We start from the raw sequence: 24,453 nt of genomic DNA on the forward strand, positions 1-24,453 counted from the left end.
CGCTGACAACTCGCACATGTTGGAAGTGGTTTTATTTAAACTGGATTTTTGTGTAAAAAAAGTGAAGAAAATGTTTTGTTTACAACATTTCATGGCCAAATGCAAGAGGGGAGTAACTCTGTGGATGATATGGCAATGATCTCTTTTGTGGTAACAGTTTCGAGTTGAGTGAATGTAATTTTGGAGAATGACGATTATTGGTTAATGATGATGGTGCTAAACAGCAATTTTTTACGGAAATGCAATTTTAGTAGAAATTAAGAAGTAATTAATTGGTAATAGGCTCGTAATGTGGAAAGCTTTGGGAACAAATTAGTTTTGAAGAAGGTTAAATTTAATTGGGATAATTAAATTAAACTAAAATTTGGGCCCAATGAAAAAAGTGGGTAAATTTATAAAATAATTATTCATTAATTAATGCGCCTAAAATGTCATGAATTTGGGAAATATCTTTAAGTGTAGTTAATAAAATTAGTGCCTTAAAATATCCAACACAGGGCAATTTATAAAAAAACAATTCTGTTTTTTGCATCTTCTTTATAAAAAGTACTATTTTTCCAAATAGGTTGGTATGTCTTAGCAGAGCCTATTTAGATTTTCTTTGCGAAGGAGGTTTTTATGGTTATTTAACATTTAGAAAATATTTTAATGTATGAATGAATAGTTTAAAGGTTAAGGCGATATTTTGTCTTATAATGAAAAAAGATTCGATGGCCAAAGGATGTATTTTACTATCAGACTTTATATGGACTTAAGTTGACCCTAGAAAAATCAATAATAACAACTCCTCTTATTAAGACATCTTATAAAAAAAAGATCTTCATCCAAAGGTAAAATATTGTACAAAAAATACCTGTCTACTTTCTTGATCATTTCTTATGTCAGTGGTTTCTAAGCCTTTGTGGCGAAGCCAACTTAAACCCAGTGAGCGGAGCAGTATAATCGAACGGGCCCTACACAACTACCAGGAAAATCTTATTTTTTGCTGTTCTATATGTTATGTCTGGGTAATATTTTGCGATATTTGCATCCTCTTGACCAATTATTGATCAAAAGCTCCACTTCCACTTGCTAACCCTGGCATATTTTCCAAATTTGTAAGAGTGAATATTTAAGTCCTAAAATAAAAATTTACTAACTTTTGTTTTTGGTTGATTTGACCGATCATTATCTAAACAGCCGTTCTAAGTAATTGGTCACATCTCCTTCACTGTGTAAAATATGTGGTGTTCTGCACATTATAATGATCTCTAATGCGACTAAAATATCTGACAAAAAAGTTTTCGGTTCATTACAACCCCTAAATATCATCTCAACATCACCGGAAATTATAGAAGTCGCCCTTTACCATAACCGGAATTTCATGTAAAATTTCAAAGCGATCAGCGTGACATTTCCGACCTTTAGTGAGGTAATAGTAATCCTAAACACATAGGCACCTTGAAATATATACGTACAACTCCCACACCTCTTGGATATACTATCAACTTCTCGGGTCTCTGTCATTGAGGAGTAAATATATTCGTCATACAATGCAAATTTTGTCAGTTTTCACACAAATGTCCAAGTCCATTTGACACGCTTAATATTGATAGATATTCATCACACCAGTCATACGAATTCCTTGGTCAGATTTCCTTTCTGGTGGTGTTTCGTTTAATGAACAGACGGACAGAAACACATGTCTAGATCGCTCAGCTAGTTGAGATATGACGATCGGTATACTTAAAGATGGGTCTAGGACCAATATTTCACGGCTTTACAACACTTGGGGCTGCACAACGCTATAATACCCTGACAACATACCTCTTTAGGGTATAAAACGTATTATAATAAAGCTTTATTGAAGCTTGGAATCGAAAACTGCGTAGACCCCCCTCTCAAAGTCTTCAATAGTCAGAAGACCTTCTCGGAGACCTATATATAATAAAATAATATTAACACGTTCGTGGACGAGAATTGAAAAATCCTGCCAGTATCCCATATCTTTATCTCACACAAAAATATAATATGCACATAAGGTAGCATTTAATATTTTAATATTTGCACAAGAAGAACAGAACATAAAATTATTATTAAAAGCCTGTTGGCATGTAATGTAATGACAAATTACACCTTCTGACCAATCCTCTGAGCCAATGTCAAAACTATTCATGGACATGCATACCTACAATGGCCAGTCGTCGTTGTCGTCGTCCAACATTTTGCTCTTCAACATAATCTTTGTATCACATAGCATTGCTTGCACATTTAATATCCTTTGGCAGGACATCATCTGGATGGGATATAAAAATTGTAGTATCTTTTCCAGACAAACACACACATACCGCAACACTCACACACTTCAATGATGGAGATAGTACGCAATATATAGACTCACGTAACTTGCAAAGTAATGAATTATGACGATGTCCTTGTTACAGACCAACGAACAAATAATAATCTATGGTCCAATGGTGTGGGATTTGTGGAGTTGTCGTTGTCCTATGCATCAGCTCTAGTATGCTGTAGTTTTCTAATATAAATTATATTTGTCAGCTTTTGCCACTATAGAATGTGAATTAACAAACCACTTATGAAGATAACATATGAGGTCCTTTTTTGATAGTCCTTTGGTTTGGAAGTTCGGTTGTTTGTTATTGCGTTGTTGCCTGGTGTTGCATTTGTCTATGGCAAATTTATAACGGGCATATTCTCCCTTTTTGGGATCCAGAGTTATTTTTATGGTTGTTCTCATGGCGACTTTTTCGCCAAAGCTTTTTGACTTCCGGTTTCCGGATGCAAAGGACAACAACAATGATGTTAAACATGGAGTAATGGCTGAGGGTAATGAAACCAACAAAAATATATAAACTATCATCATTATTATTATTTTGCAGCAATGCTAAGTATTATCCTTTTTCTATACGCATCGTTGAGAATGGATGGCACACAAAAAAAAAACTCCAGTTGACCATTAAAAGCCAGAAAACAAATTACTCATATTGTCGTCAAAATGTCTCATATAATAGCAACAACAAAAATCAACCCAAAGACAGGATATGTTGTTGTATACAAATCTTTGTGTGTATGTAATCATTATTTTAATAAATCGTTTTGTTGTCTCCACATTCTCTCGTAGAGAGAGAGAGAGTACTCTCATTAGATTGACAGGACTTTCATTTATTCAGTTGATGTCCTATGTCATCCATTCAAATGTCCTTTCATATCCCCGAATTGAAAGGAATAGCTCAACACAATTTTTATTAGATTGCCAATGGAAGAAAAAAGAGAAGAAACCAACCATGGTCAATAGGAGTGGTGTTGTCGGTATGCTGAATCACATTTGGGATATCCTGGAAATATGAAGCTGTGAGTTTTTGTTATAATATCGTTTTCTGGGAAAATGTTGGTGTGATATGTAAGAATGTTAGTGGGCCTAGTCGAATACACACTTTCATTAAACAGACATTTTTAAAAATGGTAAATATCATAGCCCCCCATTTTTCAATCGAAGTGAATGTAGTTCGGACACACAGATTTTAAGAAGTTGATTTTAAAAGGAAAGGTAACTCCTCGCAGAGTATTGTCAATGTGTGAGCATGATTTGATGTTCCGACCCATTCAACAGAAGTGACTGTAGTTTGGTATTCTAAGTTCTTGAAAAGTGAAAAATGTTTGCCCAAAATTTTAATATAGATCAATGTTTTGACATATTTACCATATGGAGGTCCCATTTCATTTTCAAAAAGTAGAAAAATTTCAATGTAGACCAATTTTTTGGAGAGTCCTCAAGTCTTTGAAACGCATCGAAATATTGGTTTTAGAACCACCCCTAAAAATGTCGATTATCATATCTTGACTATAACATTGGGATATCTCGACCTAGACATGTGTGTCCGTCCCACTATTTATTATAAATTATAAAAACGCTACAGGCCACAGTTATGGACCAATCTTCATGAAATTTGGCATGTAAGGCCGGTTCGGACCAAAGAAGACCCCTATTGTTTTTGAGAGATCAGAATTTAGCGTTTGGCCATAATGCATAGCAGAACCTTCCTGGTCATTAGTCTTGGTTTGGCCTCCGTTTGAGGTGCTTCACCGCTCTTTGACCACGATCGTTTTCGCACAGGGTTATCGTATGTGATCCATTTCTCATATCTCGTCACCATCCGTTTAAGAAATGGGTCTTTATCATTCCGTTTAAAGATTTAAATCAGTTTTATGGTCAATTTTCAGCTCCTGGGCGGTATTATCACTGCTAACATGCCGGTCAACTTCGATCATTTCGCCAAAACTTAATTTTTAGTTCCAATAGATTTTCACAATCCAATATTTAAAAGTACGATTATTTTTCGTATTTGAATAAACCATTAAAAAAAATCCGTCTCTAAAAAATATGTTGAAATTTTAAGTCCATATTTTTCCCGACCTTAAGCTCAATAATTCCCATAATTATTCTCCTAAATTTCCAATCCGCCTTCCCCCTTCCCTTATCACAATTTTCACCCAAGACAGCAAACACATTTTCACAATAAAATCTTTAACTTTCACCAGGCATTTAACCCAACTACCTCCCCCCCTTTCTCCGAGTAACAACAGATTTCCCTGGGTCCTTTGGGAACAATATTGGTTGGTGTTCATAATCGTGTTGCTGATTATTTTTAACCTGTGCGGTTTTTATCAACAATTATGTAATTTTCAACATGCTAACCCTCAAAACCCAAGGTAGTAGTATCATACCTAGTAGACCACTTACATATTTATGATTGTCTTGTCACCGGCAAACAAACACCACAAATCGTGTTCTTTGCCGTGTGTTTTTTCTAAGGAAACATCAGGCGCAACAACAATCTCTAGTAGACCTTTGGGATTGCCATGAGCATAAGGAAACATTTAATGCCGTGCACACACACACGCAAACATAATTTTGCACACGTAAAGAAAACTATAACTTTGGAGATTTAAGTCACCCCTTCCATTCGGCTACCTATGCTCTGAATGTAATAGGATATTTAACCCAAAAGACCATTGAATGAAAATACCCTAAGGGTGGGAAACTGGCCTATTAACTATTATTATTGTGATCATAGTTCTAAATAAATTGTTAACCAATAATTTTGGTATTGAGTTGTGGGTGATTTTCAGTATGCACCCGTATGTGTGTGTGTGCGCGTATGAATTTTGTGATTAAATTGTCGAATATGAAATGATATTTTGAAACCATAGTCATAGCACGCGTCTCGTTAACCCAAAACAAAAACCACAATGGTGTTACCAAGGATAACCAGCAAAAGTGTCTGACATTTTGCGGTGTCCAATTATTTGTGGCTGACATGCATAACGACAATCGTATCATTTCGACGAACAACGACCAACAAAAAGGATTTCATATTTAATAACCATAATTATCTTAAATACAACAATGTATTCTTTCTTCTATTCTCCTTATTTGTTGTGCGCATTATCCTTGTTAGCTGCAGTGTATTGTGTTCTTAAGGACCTAACACTACAAGCTTAACTAATCCCGGAGCTCTCGCTTGTCAAATTTGCCCCCGGGGTGAGGTGGTAGTTAAAGTGTCAATCACAAAAATGAACATTTTAATATTATTTGTGAATCACAGCGGATTCACTTGAAAAGTATGCAAATTTTTTTGGTTTGGGTGTGTCAGATTTGTTGTTTTTTCCTCTTCAGGGTGTTTACCATCAAATAATTGCAGGATAAGCGTTTAATTCGAGAGTATGGGTTTCCGATTTCATAGAAATGGATGACACGTTTCGATGGGAACAAATTGAGAGATGCTTTTCTTTTTTTGATTGAATTCTGTCAGAATTTGATATTCATTTTTGATGGCTGTAGCGTATAATCCGTATAATGATATGGTAGTTAGTATGACAGGCAAAGGATTATTTGACAACCATTTAAATAGGACACACGACTGTGAGAACTTTTTTCGGGTTACAAAAGCATAAAAGAAATTTCGCTGAATATTTGGGATATAATTTTATTTTTATGATCATTAAAGTTATGGTGCAGGAATATTCCAAAATCGTACGATTCCAAAAACTCAGTTCCAAAAAAGTTGTGAAACATCAATTTTTTTAGGAGGAGGAAATTAGATATGCGAATATTCAGCTAATTTCGCACATTTCGGTATTTTCAGTGGCTGTTGTCATATTTTTCGACCGGAGGGGTATATTTTAAACGGCCAATACCGTCGTGGATTTAGTAACTATTTTTGCAAGGACCAATACAGGCGTAAATTTATAAAAAATAATTTTTCAAGAACCAATACAGTTGTGGATTTGTTAGAAAATATTTTTTTCAAGGACCAACACAGGCATGGATTTATAAGAAATATGTTTCAAGGACTAATACAGCCGTGGATTTATAAAAAAATATTTTTCAAAGACCAATACAGGTGTGGATTTATAAAAAATATTTTCCTCAGGCAGCTTACAAAATATATAAATTTTTCTGATAATCCCTCTTTTATAATACAAAATAGTTTTTATTTATAAAATTCCCCTATTATCCCATATACTTAATAATAATCTACTCCATATTTTAAATATATTCAAATGAGTTCCCTCTTTTTTTGAACATTCTTCATTAAATCACTTAATTTCCCTTTCCTTTCCGAACACAAACTACAAAAATACCATAACATTAAAATTCCTTTGCTCGTCTCCTTATATATCCTTTCTTTGCCAAACACCCAGTCATTGTCTAATGAATTTTTAATGCATTTTTATGCTTTAAGCATTCTGTAACATAAAACATTACTTTGCTTTACTTCAGTTTTTGACTACATTTCGATGGACCAAAAATATAACATCTTATAATTAAACACACATACCTACATACACACACCGAGTTGCGATACACTTTTGCAAACATGTTTCTACAACAAAAACATGCAAATATACTTGTTTTTACACCAAAGGAATTACAAAACCCCACAAGAACAGCAGCAACAACAACCTCAATATTTGCTTCTAAGTATGTTGTCAATGTGTGTGTAAGAGTGCTGGTGGGTGGGTGGTTGGCTGGTTGTGTGTAATTTAAATATTTATGCAAAAAAAGTGTATACCTTTTAGCAATGTAGTCAAGTTAGATGCATTTCTTTGGATACCCAATAGGAACATGTATTCGAGATGACAAATTTTACAATAAAACAAAGTAATATTTTTGTACAATGGCATAATATGGTCACTTGAAACCTACTTAGAAAAATTAGTTTCCGTTAACGAAATTACTTTCAAAATGTCCATCTTTAGATTTTAACTAGAAATTGTTATTTACTCGTATTATATTTCAATTATTGAAATCCAGAATTTTATTTCCGAGAAATAACTTTCCAATTGGGTCTTCCAGAAAACCTGAAGGAGTTTTGTTTTGACTGTATCATTTATATCATTCTCGCTTCCTATCTCTCTATCTCTATATATGCATGTAAGAAGTGCATGACAATATCAAGTGCGCCTGGGTGTTGTACAATACATTTATGTGTGGGTGTCTGTGTTCGTTTGTTTGTTTCTGTGTATCTGTAACATTTAATTAAATTTATCTCTTCGTTTTTTTTCTTGCTTACTGTAGTATTTATGCATCTGTAGTTAAATGAATTTATGTGTATGCATGATGTTGTTGTATGAGGTGCAGTACCCAACCGTCTTACAATGTATGTAAGTAAAAGTGTCGATGTGTGAAAGCTAAAAGCTATCATAAAGTAGTTTTCTTTTGTATCTTATTATTGTTTATTAAAAGAGCTTTTAATTAATTTGGATATAATAATTTTCATGTTTTTTTTCTTCTCTGATTTAAGTGTAGGGGCGAGTTACTCAATAGGTATAAGGAGATATACACGAGGTGGGTTTCGAAAATTAAGTATATGGTTCAGAGTTAAATATAGCTCTCATATATAGTTTACCATTTAGGCGTAGATTTATTAAAAATATTTTTTCAAGATCCAATAAAGGCGTGGATTTATAAAAAAATATATTGTCAAGGATATATAGAGGGGTGGACTTATAAAAAAAGGATATTTTCAAGGATCTATAGAGGGGTGGACTTATAAAAAAAATATATTGTCAAGGATCTATAGAGGGGTGGACTTATAAAAAAAATATTTTTTCAAAGGCCCATAGAGGCTAGATCTATAGAGGGGTGGACTTATAAAAAAGGATATTTTCAAGGATCTATAGAGGGGTGGACTTATAAAAAAAGGATATTTTCAAGGATCTATAGAGGGGTGGACTTATTAAAAAAATATTTTTTCAAAGGCCCATAGAGGCTTGGATTTATTAAAAAAAATATTTTTTCAAATGCCCATAGAGGCTTGGATTTATTAAAAAATATTTTTTCGAGGATCTACAGAGGGGTGGATTTATAAAAAATATGTTTTTAAGGATCTATAGAGGGGTGGATTTATAACAAAATATTTTTTCGAGGATCTACTGAGGGGTGGATTTATAACAAAATATTTTTCAAAAATCTATCCAAAACATTTCGACTTCTGGTATTGACAAAATTCTTATAAAAATTAAATTTTTAGATCGGCTTTCAATTTGCTTCATAAATTCGTGGTTTATTATCACAAAGCCGAAATTATCCAAAAATTACACATTCCAAAACTGCACAATACAGGCGTTGCATTTAAAAACATATTTTTAATGCACATACAGGTGTGTCTTTTAAAAAAAATATATATTTTATGGTCCATATAGCCGTGTCTTTTTTAAAAAAAATATTTTTCGATTACCTATACACGTGCCTTTATCCTTCACAAAGCAGGGATTTTTATTGCATGCCTTTAGGGATATTTTTTCTTGTAAAACATGGCATATTTTTAGGCATAAAAAACAATTTTCCCATCAATGCCATTACCATACCTCGTTTATGTGAAATTACTTTGTCATTCACCAACTCTCCTCCCAGAACGCACAAAATATACATGAAAATATATCTCTTCTTATATATTCTCAAAGTAATAATTAATTTGTAATTAAATTATAAAATTCTACTTAAATAATAAATAAGTAATTTAGCACTTAAGGAAAAATAGAATTGCTTACAAGAGGAAATTTCACAGAAAATGTGTATTTCCCAGGAGTTTGATAACAACTCCAAACATTCGTGTGGTATTTTGTGGTGCTCAGTCGCACTACAACTTCCGTTTCCCCCGGAATCTAATTACAGTTATTTGATTCGATTTTCGATTTCGTAAATAATTTTTTTTGTAAAACCCAACAACCAAACATACGCCATTTAAATTGTCAATTATGATTTTTTTTCCAAAATCGGATAACATGTAATTTTTTTGTTTTAATTTTATGCTGAATGCCATGACCATGGTGGACATTTTGTCAGTCAGTCACGTGACTTTTTAGACATAAGTGTCACAGCACTTTGGAAATGTTTGGTCTATAGTGATTGATAATTTAAACACTGTTAGTGGCAAAGTGGCTACACATTTTGCCACACTCCGTGCGATTTATAAATGGCGTTAAAAATGCCCGTGAGGTTTTCTTTTAACACGCTCCACAATGCAACACAACACCATGAGAGTTGATAACACAAATTGACATGCATTGGCATGGTGTGTCAAATGCTGTCTGTCGGTCGCTGGTCGGTCGGTGTGTGTGTGTGAGAGTGCGTGTGCTGTCCTACAAGGATTTCTCCTGCCGCGACATGTGTCTATAAAATTGCAGTTTAGCTGTCAAAACAGTAGGGGGTGTTTATGTCTTTATTTCCTTCTTGTGTCTTTTTTTAAATATTTAAATGGAAATTGAATTAAAGTTTTAAATTTCCTTCTAAAAAATCACACAAAGGTTGGTATTTTGGGGTGGAATTTGGGTACACCACAATAGGCTGCACATTTGTTGCCCAAAGCTAATAATTTGACAGCTATGGAAGGCTATGCAAAGGTAATCTGTGGGAATATTTGTTCATAATTATAGCTTACACCAGAATGTGTAGAAATATTGGCGCCGAAGGGGGATCTATACATTCATATATAATTTATATACAAGTTGGCTTTTTGAACAATTTAATTTTAATATTTAATTTCGAACTTTAATCCTCTTAAAACTATCAGCGTTTATGTTGGTTTATGTTTTTTTGCTTCGCCTCCTTCCCGACCACATTCGCATTACAACTAACCTCAAACCATGTCGTTTGCATTAAATAATTATCATAAATTTCACAGTCACATATTGTGAAACATAATGAGGTTTCCAATGCAATTAACAACTCATCTCTATTTGTGGCAATGTCGCCTGAAAGTAGACACCATCCTCCAAGTGTAGAACTCAAGCCAAAAACCGCGAAGAAAAGTAATTATCATAAACTAGCGGCGAGCCAAGAGGAATTGTATTTTCGTGTTAAAGGATGGAGATAATAAAGCATGGTTTATGGCAGTCTTTTAAAATAACAGTAATAATGGAATTTGCAAAAGTAAAGCTTACTTTTAGTTGTGAAGAAAAAAAGAGAAAGCAAAGATTATGGTGTTTGGTTTTTGAAGCATAATTATTTTGGGCAAAAGAAACCTATAAACTATAGCATACTTTTAGTTGTATTTATTTCACGGAATCTCTGCAAGAAGAGCGCTTAACACAGAAATTTGGATTAAAACCTTTATTGTCGCCATGGTTTTAAATCTTATTGCAATAAATTATTTTTATGATAATTTAAATATTAGTTTGTCTGTGTGTGAGTGTGGAATGGCTTTTGTGAGGGAGAGAGATTGCATGTAAAAATGTTGACAGTTGCAAATAATCGGTTTTTGTGTATAGCCATAAATTCAGGTAATTATGTCGGAAACAAAAGAATAACTCTTTCTCGCCACTGAGAGAGCTATGATGTTTTAATTTGGCCACAGCTTAAAATACAGTGGTGCTATTGTGCTAAATAATTAGTTTGTGATTTTAAGCCGATTAAAAAATTATCAAATATGTTGCATTGTATTGATGATGGTGGCATATCATAGGCGTGTTAAGTGGAAATTGTTTGTGTAAATCTGCTTAATTTTTTCAAATATTTAAATAAATAGATTTTTTTAAATAAATAATAAAGCTAATTTGGATTTTGTTGGGAAGCAATAATACGTCAATTTTTTTTGCGAAATTAGACAATATATTCAGAAGAACAACAAGTGTTTAGCAGAAAATATAAGGACCAAAAGGATTTTTGGATTTATCCAAAAGGTGTTTCAAGGACCAAAAGGCGTGGATTTATCCAAAAGGTGTTTTCAAGGACCAAAAGGCGTGGATTTGTCCAAAAGGTTTTTTCAAGGACCAAGGATCAAAAAGCGTGGATTTATCCAAAAGATTTTTTCAAGGACCAAAAGCGTGGATTTATCCAAAAGATTTTTTCAAGGACCAAAAGCGTGGATTTATCCAAAAGATTTTTTCAAGGACCAAAAGGTTTTTTTTCAAGGACCAAAAAGCGTGGATTTATCCAAAACGGGGTTTTTAAGGACCAAAAGGCGGGGATTTATCCAAAAAAAATTTAAGGACCAAAAGGCGTAGATTTATCCTAAGTTTTTGTTCATGGATCAAAAGGCGTGGATTTATCCAAAAGGGGGTTTCAAGGACCAAAAGGCGTGGATTTATCCAAAATGGGGTTTCAAGGACCAAAAGGCGCGAATTTAAAGTATTTTTAAGTTTTTTTCAAGGGCCAAAAGGCGCGAATTTAAAGTATTTTTAAGTTTTTTTCAAGGACCAAAAGGCGTGGATTTATCCAAAAGGGATTTTCAAGGACCAAAAGGCGTGGATTTATCCAAAAGGGATTTTCAAAGGCCAAAAGGCGTGGATTTATCCAAAAGAGATTTTCAAGGACCAAAAGGCGTGGATTTATCCAAAAGGGATTTTCAAGGACCAAAAGGCGTGGATTTATCCAAAAGGGATTTTCAAAGACCAAAAGGCGTGGATTTATCCAAAAGGGATTTTCAAGGACCAAAAGGCGTGGATTTATCCAAAAGATTTTTTCAAGGACCAAAAGCGTGGATTTATCCAAAAGATTTTTTCAAGGACCAAAAGCGTGGATTTATCCAAAAGATTTTTTCAAGGACCAAAAGGTTTTTTTTCAAGGACCAAAAAGCGTGGATTTATCCAAAACGGGGTTTTTAAGGACCAAAAGGCGGGGATTTATCCAAAAAAAATTTAAGGACCAAAAGGCGTAGATTTATCCTAAGTTTTTGTTCATGGATCAAAAGGCGTGGATTTATCCAAAAGGGGGTTTCAAGGACCAAAAGGCGTGGATTTATCCAAAATGGGGTTTCAAGGACCAAAAGGCGCGAATTTAAAGTATTTTTAAGTTTTTTTCAAGGACCAAAAGGCGTGGATTTATCCAAAAGGGATTTTCAAGGACCAAAAGGCGTGGATTTATCCAAAAGGGATTTTCAAAGGCCAAAAGGCGTGGATTTATCCAAAAGAGATTTTCAAGGACCAAAAGGCGTGGATTTATCCAAAAGGGATTTTCAAGGACCAAAAGGCGTGGATTTATCCAAAAGGGATTTTCAAAGGCCAAAAGGCGTGGATTTATCCAAAAGAGATTTTCAAGGACCAAAAGGCGTGGATTTATCCAAAAGGGATTTTCAAGGACCAAAAGGCGTGGATTTATCCAAAAGGGATTTTCAAAGACCAAAAGGCGTGGATTTATCCAAAAGGGATTTTCAAGGACCAAAAGGCGTGGATTTATCCAAAAGATTTTTTCAAGGACCAAAAGGCGTGGATTTATCCAAAAGGGATTTTCAAAGACCAAAAGGCGTGGATTTATCCAAAAGGGATTTTCAAGGACCAAAAGGCGTGGATTTATCCAAAATGGGGTTTCAAGGACCAAAAGGCGCGAATTTAAAGTATTTTTAAGTTTTTTAAGTTTTTTTCAAGGACCAAAAGGCGTGGATTTATCCAAAAGGGATTTTCAAGGACCAAAAGGCGTGGATTTATCCAAAAGGGATTTTCAAAGGACCAAAAGACGTGGACTCGTAAAGAATTTTCAAGGACCAAAAGGCGTGGATTTATCCAAAAGGGATTTTCAAGGACCAAAAGGCGTGGATTTATCCAAAAGGGATTTTCAAAGACCAAAAGGCGTGGATTTATCCAAAAGAGATTTTCAAGGACCAAAAGGCGTGGATTTATCCAAAAGGGATTTTCAAGGACCAAAAGGCGTGGATTTATCCAAAAGGGATTTTTTCAAGGCCCAAAATAGGTGTAGGTTTATTAAATAGTATTTTTTTCAAGGAACAATTAAGGGGTGGATATATTAAAAAGTAAGGAACAATACAAGGGTGGATTAATAAGGAATATTTTTCTAGGACCAATATGCTGAATGACAGATATTCATCCAACTGACATTGTTATAGTTTGGTCCGGATTTACGCTTCCGAGAACTTTGACGTTTTTACTCAAACTCCGAAATATTCCATCATGTTAGAGGATGGAATATGATATTCCATTCCATTATTACAAGAAATTCCCATTATCTCCCTTCCGTCGAGTACTTCAAATAAAAATCTTAACATTTTTTTTCACAAAAAATGCTTATAAAAACGTTTATTGATTTATAATTTCATTTTATTTTTATATATATAATATATTATAATATTTAATTTTATTTTTATTTTAATTATATGAACATTGATGAGATCATAAAAAATGATGAATATGTATATATATATAAAAAAATATATATACATAACTATTTTATATATATCAAATACAAATAATGAATTACAATATTTTATAATAATAATAAAAATACAAAAAATATTGATTTACAAGAAAAAAGATGAAAATCTTTATTTAAAATTAGAAACAACGTAACATACACACAAAAAAATTACAAATATACACACAGAGAGAAAAACTGGGTACTTATAATAATAATATTGAAGATATGTAACATGGTTTTGAAATGTATGGTATTTTTGTTTTATATATAAGTATATATAATAAAGAAAACTTAAATTTAAGCATAAATTTGCTATTATTGCTTATTTCAATTACAACTAAGGAAAAATACAAAAGCAAATTAAGCTAAAAAATATATAAATTTAAATTGGCAGCAAAATTACAAATAAAATGATGAGAGAATTAAAAAAAAAAACAAATACAAATTCATGAAAATGGCAGGGGTGGTGTCATTGATTTGTTTTCTTTTTTTCTTCTTCTTCCTAGCTCTGTGGGTGTTTTTTTCTATGTACAACTTAAAAATATGAAAATGTTTTGTTTGATGAAAAATGACTTTTTTGTTTAAATGTAAAATGAAAAACATTTTAGGCCCAAAAGCAATGTGTTTAACTTTAAATGTTTATTTAACAAAAAAATAATAATTATTACTCTAGTAACTGCAATTTTTGTTGTTAAACGCTTATGAATTTATTTTCCTAACAAGAAGCGATCGTCATCCGCTCCTTGGCGAAAATAAATCTAAGCATTACAAAACTTCAAAATCCGAGATCATTGTGAAAACTACCAAGCAAAAACTAATGAACTAAATTTCAAGTTTCTTATTTCGTTTTTCGGGGTTTATATTGAGTTTGTTTGTTGTTGTTTCTTTTTTAATTTAATTCGAATTCAGGAACTTTGTATTTGTGCTCTGAATGGCAACTTTAGTTTTTAGTTCATTATTTTTGAAATTTACAATTTTTTGTTTGTTTGTTGTTGTAATTAATTAATGTTTAAAATTAATGGAAATGTTTGAAATGAAGTAAAAAATATGTAATTAATTAATGTATGAATGATTTATATATGAATGTTTGTAAGAAAGAAGCAAATAATTGTACTATTTTGTGTGTGAATGAATGGAGAGAGCAGAGTGGTAGGGAAAAATCTCAGCAAGTTATTGAAAATATTATTAAAACTTTAAAATTTACTAAATGTAATTTTGTTTTTTATTTAACACAAGTTTCAATAACATTTCCAAGTTATGAATACAGTTTATACATAAAATTGAACTATTTACATAAAGAGAAAAAACTTTCAATATTACATTAAAAAAAATCAAACTTAAAAACTAAATAAAATTTACAAAAAAAGCAAGAAAAATTACAACTAAACAAAACTGTCTAATGACAAGAAATTGTGCAAAATATTGTTTAAAGAATATTTAAATTTATATTTATTTATTTTTTGTTTGTTTTTTATTTTTAAAATAACGCTTGGCGTATTTTTTTGTTTGTTTTCTTCGTTGCAAAACAAAACTAAATTTGTTCTTAAATATTTATTTAAAAAAAAATATATGACATGAGATCACTTTGTATTTGGGAATTGTTTTTTTTTTAATAAAAAATTATTTTTACAATTTTTTTTGTGTTTTTTAAATTATATTTTTGTGTTTTTGGAATTCAAGCAAATGTTTTAAATCCGGGTAAACAGAAATCTTAACAAAAAAAATTATAACACAACAACTTTTGTTTTCTAAAACAGGAAACTTAAATAAGAACATTAAAACAAATAAAAAAATATTGGCTATAAAGGCAAAAAAAATAAAACTTGTTGTAGAAAGTTAGACAGGGGCAATAGAAAAAAAACTTTGGTTTAGGAGATCGTTTTCTGTTTTTATTTTATGTATTTTTTTTTATTAATTTCCTCTATTTATTATTTTTTGGGAATTGTTGTAATTTTTAAATTAATTTTTTGTTTTATAAATGACTGCTAAACATTGAGATCATTATTATTGGCTATTTTTATTTTAATTTTTTTTATTATTTACAATTTAAAACATTTGCTTAAATTTAAAGGCATATTTTTTGTTTTTTGTTGGAGTGAAACATTAATTAATTATACAAAATATGAGACCAATTTGAAAACTTGTTTTAACGGATTTCAAAGGTTTTTTTTTGTATTTTCTTCTATAACTTAATTTTAAATTTTTTTTATACATATATATTTTTAACAAAACATATACAATTTCACTAACACAAAACGGTAAAATTGTTAAACTAAAATAAGAAATAAAAAAATCACAAGGAATATTATATACATTAACTAAGAGTTGGGTTTTTTTTCATAAAAATAAAATAAAATATTCAAATAAAATTAAAAAATTGTAATTTAAATTACCAAAGAAGACATGGATTGTTTTTTTGTTTTTGTGGTTTCATATTTCTTGTAGATAAGTATATGTTTTCTTAAGTATTTTTTTCATTTTTGTTGTTGTTGTTATAAGCTAAGAACATTTGTAAGCACCTTAAACCGAATGTAAACAATTGAAATACAAATAAAATAGTATATATTTTTTCTGGGCGAATTATTGTATACAAAAGTATTTGAAAAAAATTCCTTTTTTGACAAATGTGAATATTTTTATAAAACAAAAACCATTGAAATGCCTTCAAAATATTAAAAATTAAAATTCAATTTTTTAAATGAAAATGAATATTGAATTAATTTAAAAAAAATATTTTTTAACAATTTTTAAAATTTTACAATGGTTTTTTTAAAAAATTATAATTTTTTTTTTATATATAAAAAAAAAATTTAAAAATCAATGGAGGAATTTGAAAATTTTTTAAATGAAAATAAATTATTAAAAAAAAAATGTTTTTAAAGCAATTTTTACAATTTTACAATTGAATTTAATTTTTAAATTAAATTCTTATTTATTTTTGAAATATATAAAAAATATTAAAAATGAATTGAAATTAAATTTGTGTATTACTTGTTTAGCAAATTTTAGGAAAGTGAATTTAAAAATAAAACATTTTTGAATATATTAATTTTTTTTTTTGGCACATTTTTTTTACAAATTAGGATTTTAACATTTTAAATGTTTTTTTTTTTGTGATAAAAAAATAAATATTTTTGTCATATTAAATTTAACTAATTTTTTATATTCGAAAAGTTTACATATTTTTAAAAATATATAAATAAGGTTTTTTATTTAATTGTTGAGTTTTATTTTTTTTTTGTATTTTTATAAGAATTTATATGCTATAAATCAAAGAAAGTTAATTCAAATAGGAAAAAATTTAGAAACAAAATTAATTTAAACGAAAAAAATACTATAATCTCAAAGTTGTTTTTACAAAAAAATTATTTACAAAATTATATAATAAAAATATATAACTTGATTTTCTTGTATAGGAAAATTATAATATTTTATCAAATATTAACAAAAAATATTTGATTTCAAAATAAAATAATAGCAATGTTGAATTTTTATTTATAAAATTTAAATATTATAACAGTCCAGAATTGCAATTTTTTAATTCATTGAATTTAAGATTTATATTCGAGTCCGTCAAAATTTAAAATTAAAATTATTTCAAAATTAAACAATAAACATTTTGGTATTCATTTTTCCTTGCTATTTTCATAACCATTGAATATTTTTTTTTAATTTAAGAATATTTTTTTCAATACCTTTGTATACAAAAATTCATTGTATTTGTTGTAAAAATATAAAAAAGAATACTGTAGATAAAAAATGGTGGTATATAGCATATGAGTATATATAACTATAAGGTTTTAAGTATTAAGATAGGCATAGAAGAATATTTGTGTATTTTTTTAAGATTTCTTTGTAACAGCAAATAAAAATTGATTTTGTATTCAAGCTCCATTAAATATATATATGATACTATGTGTAAATATTTAGCCAAAAAATATATTTATTTTAGTTTTTTTTTATTAGCAAAAAATTGTTCCAAAAATTTTTATTACTCTTAAAAATATTTTTGTATTTTTTTAGATTTCTTTTGTATTTTTTATTTGTGTTATTTGTAAAGTTTGTATCAAAAAAGAAGTTGATTCCAAAAATCTCAGTTCTATATATATCTGTATGTAAAATGACATTTCATTTTTATCAAAAAATATTTATTTAATTGTCTTGTTTTGTTTGCTGCCAGTCTAAATTGTGTTTTGTTTTTTATTGTTTGTATAAAAAATGTGACTTTTTCTTTGAGAATTTGTTACTTTTTCTTGAAAAAAACTGTTATTCCCTATCCCAAATTTTTGATGGGCGGTTTTATTTATTTGTGTGTGTATATATATGTGGTGTATGTGTGTGTTTTTAGGTATATCCTCTGAGCGGTAGAGGATTTTATTTTTGTGTTTAAACTACCTCAATTTGTGCTTCGTTGCACCCCATCATTATACGGCTACCGGCAGCTTTCCGCCTCTATTTACGTATCTCCTCCACATGGTTTTATTTTGACTCACAAACAATGAACTAGACGAGTTGTTTTAACTTTTGTGTGGTTTTTGTTTCTGTTTGTTTATTTTTTGCTATGAAAAATAAATTCGTTGTTGTTGTTGCTGTGCATTTTTGTTGTTGTTTTTTTTGTTTGTATCTAGAGAAGAATTGTTCCCACTGTGTTGTTCTTTAGCTTGGCCCCTATTCATAGGCCAAAACTCATCGGGCCACAAGAAAACCACAACCCATGGCAAATACAAAGACCGTAACAACTGCGGGCCATGTAAAGCTTTGTTCCTGAAAAGAGAGGGGGAAAAGGATATTAGAAAATTAATAAAAAAAATTAAATAAATTTTATTAAAAATAAAATAAGTTTAAAATTTCGATATTATATATTCTAAATAATTTTTATTTATTTTCCGAAAAATTTTGTTAGGTTTTAAAATTAATCAGAATTTTTAAGCTAGTTTCTTCTTTGTCGTGTCGAACTTAAGGGGCCCCCCATTCTCGGGGTCAAATTTTTTGTTCATATAATTCTAATCTACACTAATTAATGAATGTCCCTACAAAATTTCAAGTGAAAATCTCAAGAACTCTTGAAGATATAGCCGATTTATTTGTCAGCATCAAGTGACGGCTGAAGGGCTTCTCAAACTTTAAACACGTTTTTCTCTAAACATTTTTTTGCTAGGATGAACTAGGATAAAGCCAATCGGTGAAGATCTTCCTTATTTTGTAACTTGGTTTTTGGTAAAAAATCGGCGATTTTCCACAAATAATGATTGAAGTTTGCAGCCAAGATTTTCGAAATATAAATATATGCATTTTTGTTAAGGATGTTTTTCCTATGGATTTTAATAAAATTTTTTAAATACAATTTTTTGTAATAAAATATTTTTTCTAATATCGGAATTATTTTTTCTGATACAAAACAAATATATGCCTTTTTTGTGAAAAATGAATTGTCCTCTCCAACAAAAAATCTACACTTGTTGTTAATGTCCTTTTCAGTATCTCATAATCCAATTGCCAGTGGACACTGAAACTGTTCAAGCGTTAACAAATCTGTTATTATTTGCTATTCATATTCAAACGCCTGACATAGAAGAGAGTGAGAAAAAAAATACCAATAAATTATCATAAATGTCAGGCTGGAAAAAATAGAACAAATTATTCACAACCAAAATGCAGTAACAAAAACAGAAAAATATTTCAATAATAGCATTAAACGTTTATCCTCCTCCCCCCTGCAATTCGATACAATTGACCAGCATATATTTTTGGTTATAAAGGACACAAGTGTTTTCTTTTTCATCACTGAGGGGAACAGGGCAGAAAAACTGTAACACAAAATTTATTAAATATAATTATTTGAGTATTGTTGCAAAAACACCCAGACACACAAAAACAACAAGTAAAGTGATTATTATTATGTTAGCAGTAGAATTTTTGCGCCCCTATTCCGCACACACAAATTTTGCAATGAAAAAGTCATGAAAATTATTTATGGCATTTTCATAACAAAAGCCAGAAGAAGTTGAGAACATTTTCATCCCTATAGCCTCTTTATGCTGTTTGGGGTCAGTGGTGGTGTGGTCAGTTCATTGTTATGAACTGTGAATGGTCAATGGTTAATAAACATAAGGATGTTGACCAAATGTTATTTGTTGTTTTTGCCACAAAAAGGACCTTTAATTGCAATGATGATGTGGCTGCTGGACTAAACTGGGTCACATCACCTTATCACTTTGGCGGGCTAAGGGGAGAGATTATGTTGATAAACTGCCTCTTTAAGTAAAAATGTTCAGAACTATGTGCGTGTTTATTATACTCTGGGGTGTAGTTTTGTTACCACAACTAAGACAAAGATTTTTCTTTGTTGGCAGTAAAATCGAGATTAGAACACGAAAAAGATTTAATTTAATATAATTATAGTTATTAAAGATTAGGATGGGGATATCTAGATAAGTAACAATTGCAAAATAAGGAATGGGGGATATCTAGAACATTACAGGCCTTCTTCCTAGGATGAAAATACACAAATAAATATTTTGAGATTTTGGTTCAAAATTTTGTTTATGCACATTATTTTACTTCCTTTTTTCATCCTTACAGGCTATCTTAGAAGTATAGGGTCGAAGGCAGCCAAATAAATATTTTGAGTTATTTTTTCAAAATGTTTCCTACGAAAATTGTTCTTACATGTTTTGCTTCTTACATGTATGAAATGGAGGACAGCTAAATAAATATTTTAGAATTTTTTTATTTATATCCATTTTATATTTTCAAAAGAATTTTTTTCCATAAGTTTTTCCCATGAAAATTATTTCACTTCCTTATTTTTCCTTTAATGACTTCCAAAGCAAATCTTTCGTTACATATCATTAGCATTTTTCCCAAAGTCATAAATTCTTCAATACTTGTTAATTTAAAAGAAAAGGAGAGCAAACAAAAAAAAAATCAACAGTAATTTTTTATTTTGTAACACTAAAGGTCATTAACTCATAAATGGCCATAAAACAAAATAAACAGCAGCCAGGCCAGCACACAATCGACAAATGTTACACATTTTCTTAAGCTTTTGTGTTACAAAATTTGATTTTTATATTTTACTCGCTTTGCCATGTGCAAGAGTTGAAAAAAAAATAAATAGCAATAAAATCAAGGAAATTTTCTACATCTGTTCGAATGTGCAGCAACAGCAATACCACCATGCTTACGTATTCAGATATTATTTAGTAATCCATTACCACATTAAAGGGAGATATCGCGCTGATGGCTTTGAAACATGAAGTTCAAGTTACAATCAAGAACAAAAGCCTACAATTTTGTGATGATCAAATTAAAATTTTGGGATGAAATGGCAACAACATAATTTTTTGTGTGTTTTAGTAGAGTATAATCCGAAAATCACAACACACCCACCGTGAAGGTAATCTGGACAAGTAATTAGAAGGACTGTACAAGAGGGGGCTGTACAAGAGGGGGAAATAAAAATATTTCGAATACAAAACATCCTCAGAAAGTTAGAGTTCGTGGTAGTTGTGAGAGAAAACAAATCATTGCCGTCAAGTCATAGAGCAATAACACGCTCACACTGGTTTATTTTTATTTTGGATTCATTTTATATATTTTCAAAAGAACTTTTTTTCCATTAGTTTTTCCCATGAAATTTATTTCACTTCCTTATTTTTCCTTTAATGACTTCCAAAGCAAATCTTTCGTTACATATCATTAGCATTTTTCTCAAAGTCATAAATTCTTCAATACTTGTTAATTTAAAAGAAAAGGAGAGCAAACAAATATAATGATACGAAAAGTTTGAAAAAAAATCAACATAATTTTTTTATTTTGTAACACTAAAGGTCATTAACTCATAAATGGCCATAAAACAAAATAAACAGCAGCCAGCACACAATCGACAAATGTTACACATTTTCTTAAGCTTTTTTTCTGACGCGATTTTTCTACTTTTACTCGCTTTGCCATGTGCAAGAAAGAAAAAAAAATAAATAGCAATAAAATCAAGGAAATTTTCTACATCTGTTCGCAGCAACAGCAGCACCACCATCATCCATATCTCAGCTGCACGTGCTGTTGTATGCAACATGAATTGTCGGCATCGGCTGCAACAAATCATTTACAATCAAACCAAAAGAAATAAATGTGAACTGCAGCTAGCTAAGGAAGACAACAACAACCAGCTAGCCAGCAATACCCGGTGATGCATAAAGAAATATATAGAGTCAGTCACAGCGGCCAGAGAAATAAAACTCATTCGAATACAAAAAAAACGAAAAAATGAAATAAACGTATTGAGAGAAAACAAATCATTGCCGTCAAGTCATGGAGCAATAACACGCTTCACACAAGTGACAAATTGCAGTTCACACTTGAAAAAAAAACACCACTTAAAAATTAAACGACTAACGAGTAATGTATGCAAATATGAGGGACATATAATAATTATGGGAAGATAATTAAGAATTCATAAATTAAAAAAAATAATATTTTAAGCCTACAATAAGGCGTGGATTTTTTATGTCTCCAATAAGGCGTGAATTTTTTAAAAATAATTTTTTATGTCTCCAATTAGGCGTGAATTTTTTAAAAATAATTTTTTAAGTCTCCAATAAGGCGTGGATATTTTAAAAATAATTTTTTAAGTCTCCAATAGGCGTGGATTTTTTAAAGGACATTTTTGAAGCCTACAATAAGGCGTGGGTTTTTTTAAAAGAAATTTTTGAAGTCTCCAATAAGGCGTGGATTTTTTAAAGAAAATTTTTAAGTCTCCAATAAGGCGTGGATTTTTAAAAATTTTTTTTAAGTCTCCAATAGGGCGTGGATTTTTTAAGAAGACATTTTTTAAGTCTCCAATAAGGCGTGGATTTCTTTTTTAAATATTTTTTTTAAGTCTCCAATAAGGCGTGGATTTTTTTTAAAATATTTTTTTTAAGTCTCCAATAAGGCGTGGATTTTTTAAGTCTCCAATAAGGCGTGGATTTTTTAAAAAGAAATTTTTTAAGTCTCCAATAAGGCGTGGATTTTTTAAAAAGAAATTTTTTAAGTCTCCAAAAAGGCGTGGATTTCTAAAAAGAAATTTTTTAAGTCTCCAATAAGGCGTGGATTTTTTAAAAAGAAATTTTTTAAGTCTCCAATAAGGCGTGGATTTTTTAAAAAGAAATTTTTTAAGTCTCCAATAAGCCGTGGATTTTTTAAATAGAATTTTTTTAAGTCTCCATTAAGGCGTGGATTTTTTAAAAATAGTTTTTAAGTCTCCAACAAGCCGTGGATATTTAAAAAGAAATTTTTTAAGTCTCCAATAAGGCGTGAATTTTTTAAAAGGATATTTTTTAAGTCTCCAATAAGGCGTGGATTTTTTAAAAAGAATTTTTTTTTAATTTTCCAATATGGCATGCATTTTTTAATACGATGAGATTTTTTTCATCTCCCTCATGTCTGAAATTTAAACCTTAAAATCTCCATTCTCTACAAAACTTAACGAACCTTAAAAAAATTATATTATTTTTTAAATTTACCCCTTTTTGCTAATTAAAACATAACATGGTGCCATCAGTTTTAATTGTTCATCTCTTCACCTAATCAAAGTTTTTATGGCAATTTTGAACTTTGGCGGAACATTGTTGCTCCACCAAGCCTTTGTTCGTTTTCGGTTGTTGATGTTGTTCTGGAGCCCTTATTTCCATGTAGCTCCTTCATTGTTAATTAATATAATCGCGACATTAATGAACATTTTCATTATAACATTTTCCAACAAAAAAATTACGTTGTAAATAATTGTTAATGGTCGTTGTTTTCAAAATAACAACAACCTTTAGTTGATTTTATTTTTTCTGTTCGAATGTTTTTTGTTAAACTACATTCGAACGAGAGTCTTCTTTAAACCGACAATAGTTAATCCTTTGTTTGATTTCCTTTAGCAAAGCTCAAGCTGGAACTGCAACAGGGCACAGCACGAGTTGTACAAAAAAGAAAGAAAAAACGAAACGAAAACTTAACTATGAGAAAACAACAGCAACAATAAAAATGAACGAACTGACAATCTAAAATAAAAAATAAAACGAAGAAAGAACTTTACAAAAATTCTGGGCTTTTTATGGCTTTGAGTTGAAAGTGACACATGTGTGTGCACTGTGTGTAAATTGTTGTAATGGGGAGCACTGTGAATATGTAGAAAAAATCAAATCAAAATAAAGAAACTAAACCAACAAACGGACTAGTACTACACAGCAAACTTAACGAAGCGTTGCAAGCGTTGAAGTACATGGCAGGGCGCGGTTTAAACAAAATACAAGCAGCCAGCAGAGACACTGCACAATCACTGGTCGTCTATGAAATCTTTTGTATATTACAACAACAACAACATTGCATCGACGACTACAACAAGAATAGTAACAGCTATGAATTGAAGGAGTAGCTCCAACAGCCGTAGTATTCGAATATTCAAATGCATAAATGTTGTTGTTGTATGGTAAAAAGTTTTTAATTTTATTATCCTACCACTACAACAACAACAACGTTACACTGCTAGCTGGGTTGCTGCGCAATTAATTTTTATCGCAAATTTGCATTTTATTTATAGGTTTTAGGTTGATTTTTTGTTGTTTTAGTTTTTTCTTCTGATTTTTTGAGAGACGATCTAGCCATGAAATACTTTAATTGTCGAGCCAAAGAGAGAGGCCATCCGTTTCTCAAAAAATGGCATGGAAAAAAATAATCAAAAATGCATTGTTAAGTTCTACATGGGTTTAATTTGATTCTAGATATTGAAAATTATTTAAGCAGAGAATGTGTGAAATTCATTGCTCACA

The 24,453-nt window shown here is 30.5% G+C and overlaps 1 protein-coding gene across 1 annotated transcript in view; it reads right to left on the bottom strand.

Moving 5' to 3' along the window:
* Positions 1 to 18,322: 18,322 nt before the first annotated feature.
* The window catches only part of LOC133326468 (cell death protein hid), a 29,713-nt gene continuing 23,582 nt past the window's right edge, over positions 18,323 to 24,453 (bottom strand). The window contains exon 4 of the mRNA XM_061535101.1: positions 18,323 to 18,418. Coding sequence (XP_061391085.1) covers positions 18,341 to 18,418 — 78 coding nt within the window. The 3' untranslated portion in view covers positions 18,323 to 18,340. The remainder of the gene's footprint in view (positions 18,419 to 24,453) is intronic.

Source organism: Musca vetustissima, unplaced genomic scaffold (assembly GCF_032173495.1).
Source record: "Musca vetustissima isolate MV318-11 ecotype Yass unplaced genomic scaffold, APGP_CSIRO_Mvet_v1 utg13952, whole genome shotgun sequence".
Lineage (NCBI taxonomy): Eukaryota > Metazoa > Arthropoda > Insecta > Diptera > Muscidae > Musca > Musca vetustissima.